The sequence below is a fragment of the Cariama cristata genome, unplaced genomic scaffold (assembly GCF_000690535.1).
Source record: "Cariama cristata isolate BGI_N322 unplaced genomic scaffold, ASM69053v1 scaffold16692, whole genome shotgun sequence".
Lineage (NCBI taxonomy): Eukaryota > Metazoa > Chordata > Aves > Cariamiformes > Cariamidae > Cariama > Cariama cristata.
In genome coordinates this window covers 3,569-9,902 of record NW_009602285.1, presented here as the reverse complement: position 1 = coordinate 9,902, position 6,334 = coordinate 3,569, and the positions used below count along the sequence as shown (strand labels likewise).

General features: G+C 37.5%; 1 protein-coding gene across 1 annotated transcript in view; it reads left to right on the top strand.

Moving 5' to 3' along the window:
• LOC104157393 (GRB2-associated-binding protein 1-like) overlaps positions 1–2,782 on the top strand; it is a gene marked incomplete at its 3' end in the record, with an annotated part of 21,489 nt that extends 18,707 nt beyond the window's left edge. Inside the window, exons 4-6 of the mRNA XM_009694707.1 lie at positions 1–61; positions 2,186–2,271; positions 2,479–2,782. The exon at positions 1–61 is cut by the window's left edge and continues 565 nt beyond it. Of these exons, the coding sequence (XP_009693009.1) occupies positions 1–61; positions 2,186–2,271; positions 2,479–2,782 (451 nt within the window). The remainder of the gene's footprint in view (positions 62–2,185; positions 2,272–2,478) is intronic.
• Positions 2,783–6,334: the final 3,552 nt, after the last annotated feature.

The window sequence follows — 6,334 nt, the reverse complement described above, 5'->3', positions numbered from 1 at the left end:
GGAATGCCACCCTCACGCAGTAATACCATTTCAACTGTAGATTTGAATATCTTTCGTAAAGGTCAGTATTCCATATTTTATCCTGCTCTTCCAGAATTTTTGTGTTAAATGATGTGATGTGAATGATATGAATGGGCTGAATAATATGAGGGGCATTTCTAGCCTTTAAAAACAAGTGTTTAGCCCTTTACAAAGTGATCTGTGGTCACAATACTTAAAATATGTAAGAAAGAGGAAAAAGAGAAAATTATTAAAGGAAACCAACAAAACAGCAAAGCACAGAACATCAGTAAGGGATGTATATTGCACTGAGGCATTCAGTCTTCACTAAAAATATTTGAAGACCTAGACATATTTATGGTCTTTAGAAAACAGCACTGAAGAACTAGTTATCTTTTTTTTTGCTAATAAGCTCATATAGCTGAGTTAAATACTGCTGTTGTCAGTCTTTCAGAACAACCAAAGTAAGGTTAGCTTATAGTGGTCCAAATCTGCAGAAGCTGAAAGTGTTTCGTGAAGGTCAGTGGGACTTGGTGTATACCCAGAGCTTTGAGATCAACCCTGATCTGGTGATCGTTGCCACCAACCTTTATTTCTCTGCTTGTGATAGATATGCATACTGCAATTTTTAAGTAAAATTAGAGTTGTTCCTTATAGTCACCTAAATGTTGGTATTCTAGATGTTCTAGTGCATTTTTTTTACTGTTTTTCCTTTAGCAGCTGGATGTATTTTGGGTCCTAGCAAATCTGGTGGAGCTACTTTTACTTAAAGAATTTGGTGTTCTTTTTTGCCTGTGGTTTTTGTTCCTGTTCTTATTCTCTCAGATTTAAACTTGAGAAATGCAGTGACAGGTAGAGATTGGGAAGCTGATATTTGTTGTTGCAGAGAGCAATTGTTCTAGTCTAGTTAATCACTCTTGGGCTGAGTTTCCTTTTTTTCAGGTTCCTAAGGCAGGTGGGCATTACACTGTTATTTTTAAAGTGAAATTTTAAACTAATTAGAGTTGGTGCTAACATTAGAGGGAATTTTAAAGGAGAATTGTTTGAGTAGTGCCAGGTATGGGATGGGAGGCTGAAATGAAGGGGTCAGGGCATTTAGAGGAGGCAATATACAGAATGACTGTGATCATACAGGTGCTATGGTAGTGTTATCCTCTGTAATTCATTTTGTAGGCTAAGTGTAGTAATATCGATGGGTGTTAGTGTTTTAAAATGACAAAGTAACACCCTGAAGGGCCCTTGTTTGCTTCGCTTATCTTCCCTCATTTTGTGAAGTTTATAAGTGAGTACTCCTACACTAAAGCTGCGATTGTCAGCCTCGGGAAAAGTAGCCTTTGTGAAAATACTGTTTTAATTTGGTGCTTAATAGCAACAGTGTTTATTTTTCCTCTGAGGTGGAACTCTCAAAAAAACTTCAGAGCTTTTTTTTCAGGGCAAGGCAGGGATAAAACCCAGGGTTTGCACACAGTTTGTCTTGGCATCAGGAGGAGGGACATGCCTGTTGCAGGGTAAGGCAGCCTGGTGCCTGCATGGATGAGCACGACCTGAGACCTGGGAGCCAGGTGTCTCACAAACACCCCTGACCACCAGAGAAGCAGCCACAAACCTTCTTTTGCCAGGATCCTGAAAATGAAGACATCTTCGGTTCTGTAGCAGTTTGTTCAAACTGAAAGCCCCTGGAGACAGCGCTGAGGAGCTGAGAGCAGGGATTCACCTGTTCCTGCAACAGATAGAATCTTGTTGAATCAGCACTGTCCAAGGGAAGGGCATTCAGTCAGAAAACCTTTCTGCAGACCCTAAACTACATCTGCTCTTCGGGTTTTTTTTAGATTAGGTTTTTCATGAGGGACCAGTATCTCAAGACCCACTCTTACACTAAATTCTTATACCTGCCTATTTGAAAGTAAGACTTCGTTGCTTCTTTAAAAGGAAAAAATACCTTGTTTTTTTTCTCTCGCTATGGAAAAATGCCACTGTAAGAGCTTCAAGTTGTGACTAATGAGTGCTAAGTTTGTTTGTGAACACAGTCTTCTCCAGTATGTAGACAAAATCTATGTGCCACAGCTTCTGGTGTATTTTTATGCTCTCAGAAGCAGACAGTAAATAACAACAGACTCTGGATGCCTGGTGCCAAGTGATGGGAACAGGGATGATAAATAGCCACTTTCTCTTCTTGTTTCTTTAGAAATTAGTTCTCAAGACTGTTACGATATTCCACGAACGTTTCCGAATGACCGATCTAATTCATTGGAGGGCTTCCATAACCACTTTGTAAGTATGACTTGATCTGATCAGAGGCAACAGTGGCAGTGCTTGAATACTCTTAAAGTTTTCCCATGTAAAAAAGCAATCTGCACTGTGTTTATGATTTTTCAGTTTCAGTAGAATGTATTCATCTGAGTAGATTAGGTTAAACTCATATGATTCACAGCTGATTGCATAACTTATTTTGTTAAAGGAAATATATGTTAATTCTAGAAAAACAGAAGCATGTTGACAGTGGGAAGTGTTTCAAGTGAAGAACTAGATGAAAATTATGTCCCAATGAATCCCAACTCTCCTCCACGACAGCATTCCAGCAGCTTCACTGAACCTATCCAGGAAACAAACTATGTACCAATGACACCAGGCACATTTGATTTTCCGTTATTTGGAAAGCAAGTCCCTCCTCCTGCTCACATGGGTTTCAGGTCCAGTCCAAAGACCCCTCCCAGACGGTCAGTACCTGTTGCAGAATGTGAGCCACCACCAGTGGATCGGAACCTCAAACCAGACAGAAAAGGTGAGGAAAATATCCAATAGAAGTTGATTTTTATCATCTAAGAAAATAACATAGTTCTCCCAACTTCTGATTAGTGGAAAATTATCGTATTTTTAGAAATTCTAACAAAATAATTTTTATCCTATGAGACAGCCAAAACATGAAGGAACCCTAGGATTATTTTTAACTCTATTAAAACATCACAATAACAATGCCAAATACAAGTATAGGTTTAAATTTTATTGCTGTAGTTACTAATGAAAAGTGACACAGAATTGCTGACAGTCAGAAATGAGTTTTAGTCCTTATACATGGAAGACAGCTAGCCAACTTGTGATGGAGAGAGAACACACAAGGCATTGGATAGAATACAAATTTATAGCCGTAACAATGCTTGGTACAGGATCAGTGCACATTTTCATTGCATGAAGTAAAAGTTTAAGATAACTCATTTAACTATTTTAAGTATTTGCTTTTGATGTAAACATTGTTAGAAGAAATTATTTGTTACAAGAATGAGTTGTATATTGTGCTCCTTTGTGCTCCTTTTTACTCCTACTCAAAGTATGCAGTGGTCTTACAAATTCTTACATAGGAAAATTCTTACAAACGTGTTCAAATGAAGGAAGGATTAGACTGAAGAAATAGTGTTTACTAAGTAGGTAATGGTAAGTCCTCATTTTAGTCTGTAAAAGCAAGGAAAATTGCTTGACGTTGGAACTGCTTAATGCTTAAGTGCTAGTGGCAACATGGGGCAGTCATGGGAAGGTGTTTAACATGGGCTGTGAGGTTACCATTTATATTTTCGTTGGGATCCAAATGGGACGAGGGAACTGCTAATTCAAGCCAGCTCTTAAGATGTATTTGCTTTATCACAGGAGCTGGTGCCATGCTTATATTGAAATTTGTATAAATTGTAGTAGGTGAAAATTTCCTTGCCTTCATAGAGTGTGGTAGATTAAACAAGTCATAAAGCAAAAGGAAAACTAGCTTTATGTGGAAATATTTTTGAAGTGCTGACTGTGTGGAAGATGACTGTTATGAGTCTGAGGAAGCTGCAACAACTTCAATGACAAAACTGAAAAAAAAAACAAAACCAAATTTTAGAGGGCCCCTTCAAAGTTGTGCTAAAAAATTTCCCCCGAATCTGATGCATACTGGATATACTTTTCCTTAAAATAAGGATTATTTGGGTGACCGGTGTTCTTAAGAAACAAAGAAGATACTGTTGTGATGTGTCTGTAAGAGATACTTGTATAGAGAATCACTAATAAATAGCTTGGACTTACCAGTAAGTCTAAAATGTTTTCTCAGTCAGCCTATCAGAAATATGGGTAAATGCTTAAGGAACGTATTTCCCTAGTACGCAGTTTTTCAGACAAGATAACTAACTTTCTTGTAGAAGTGGGAAGTAAAGAACATTAGGTCAAAAGTCTGCACTATTTTGTAGTTGAGTAAATCCTATTTTTAAAATTATTTGCTTGAAAAATTAGTATTTACATTGAGAATGGCTGACTTCATTTTGGGGAAAACTCGATGGCAAATATTCAGATGATCCAAAATATTTACTAACTAAGCTTTCAAATTAGTATTTTTACCACTAAGTGAAAACAGCCTGTAATTAAGTGAAGTAGATAATATCATGATGATATAGATGATCTCAGTGTGAAATGGGAAGTACCACATCTCATTCTGGCTGTCCATTTTCAGAAAACTAGGCATGGCCTTTTCAAAACCTTGACTCTCTGCTTGTGTCTAATTGTTTCTGTGTTACCAGACGGTAGTTTTGTTTAGTTCTTAAGAAATACCAGACAGTAATAGATTGATGAAAGCTGATACTGGAAAATATTCTCAAAAGAAATACTGAACTGCTTTAAAATATTTTCCCTGACTGGCCAGTTTGTGTATTTTACTGATAAAATGTTTGACCTTCAAAAGTAGTAAATTTCTATGTTGAAAAGCTTCTCGCTTTTGCTGTTGGCAGTGCAAAGCAGTCGTGCAGATGTCTGCTGGGGCAGCATTGCTGCTCTTGCATCTCTCTTCTTGAAACTGAACTAGTATGTCGCATTGGGTCAAGATGCATGTAAGGGTCTTGCTTTGCTTCTGTCCTCAAATGCTTTACAGCTAGAAAGACCTAGCTAACATCAGGGAGAAGTTTTTTAGATGTACTAACATACCTCTTAATGAGTGTAGAGTGACTGGCTGTATTTTTTGCCTGTAGACTTTAGAATCTGTTAATTGCTGTAAAATAATATGATTATTTAATATCATTTAGAAGATAAAGTAATTTTAAAGTAAAACTTTCCCCAAAAGTAAATATTGTATAGTAAATGCTTTAGGGACTGAAAAATCTTTGTGAAGATCTTGAGCTACCAAGAATGATGATTCTGATTTATCACCGAGGGTTTCATCTTAGTAACACTCAAATTTTATCAAGTGTGCTACGGTGGGTAATTCCATTGTTGTCAAGAGCAGGTGCGAGGACACATCAGGATGGTAATATATTCCCTCTTCAGTAATTGAGTTCTCCTTGCAAATAACTCCTTCCAGAAATACCTTTGGGAAAATAAAACTGCAGTTCCTTTTGAATTAAAATAGGATAGAACTCTTGTTCTAGTAGACCCTTACCTAACTAAAACAGTGTGTGCTTTATATTCTACTGTGTCGCTTTTCCAGCTTTTAATTTCTTGTAGCAACTTCTGTTATCAAATTGGTCTTCTGCTACAAATTAGTGCATAGTAATTATCAAGTTGGCCGGTATGTTCAGTAAAACTTAAGAAGACACAGAAAGGGAAGAAATGGTATATAAAATAGTTACCTTCTGGGTATTGCTCCTTTAAATGTTAGGGGATTTTTTTTTTGAATATGCCATTGGTTCAAGAATTTCTGTTGAAGACCATTGCTGCTTCTCTAAAAGATGGTATTACTGCAGAGATCAGGTGTGTTGGTGATAAGACCTCTGGGTGTATGAGGGCCCATCTTGTGTTCTGTCTGAAGAAGCTGCTGTATCTTTTTTGTTGTTGTTGTTATTGGTTACAGATTGCTGCAAAACTAGTATTTGCACGGCCTCCAAGTATCGATTCCTTTTTGGTAGCTATCCTTGTTACTGAGAAACGTCACCATCACCTTTCACGTGAGCATTAGCTCTAACTCAGTTATGTTTCTATGTGGGCCAGGGAAGTTTGTTATGTTCAGTGCTAAAAATGCATTTGAGAAGGAAATAATGCAGTGAAACTAGCAGATAAAGAAAGAACGCACTGTTTTTTGTTGTCAAATGTATATGCTTAGCATCTCCTTTTATTTTTCTTTGATTTAAGGGCTTACTGCTTACAGGTGGTATAGTTTGACAAGGGTAGAAAATGGAGGGCTTGGGCGATGGCTGTGGCCATTCTGTTGTGTATAGCCTGCTCTCTCCTCTGCCGTTTCTGTTTTGTAAACCTGAGATGAAACAGATGCTTGGTTACTTCTGGTTCTGCTGTCTTTGAAGAATAACGTGTCAGGCAGCAAGGATCTGGCAACCTGTCTATCAGTAGTAGTGTGTGTTATGTGTATGTCTTCACAGCTCTGATATAA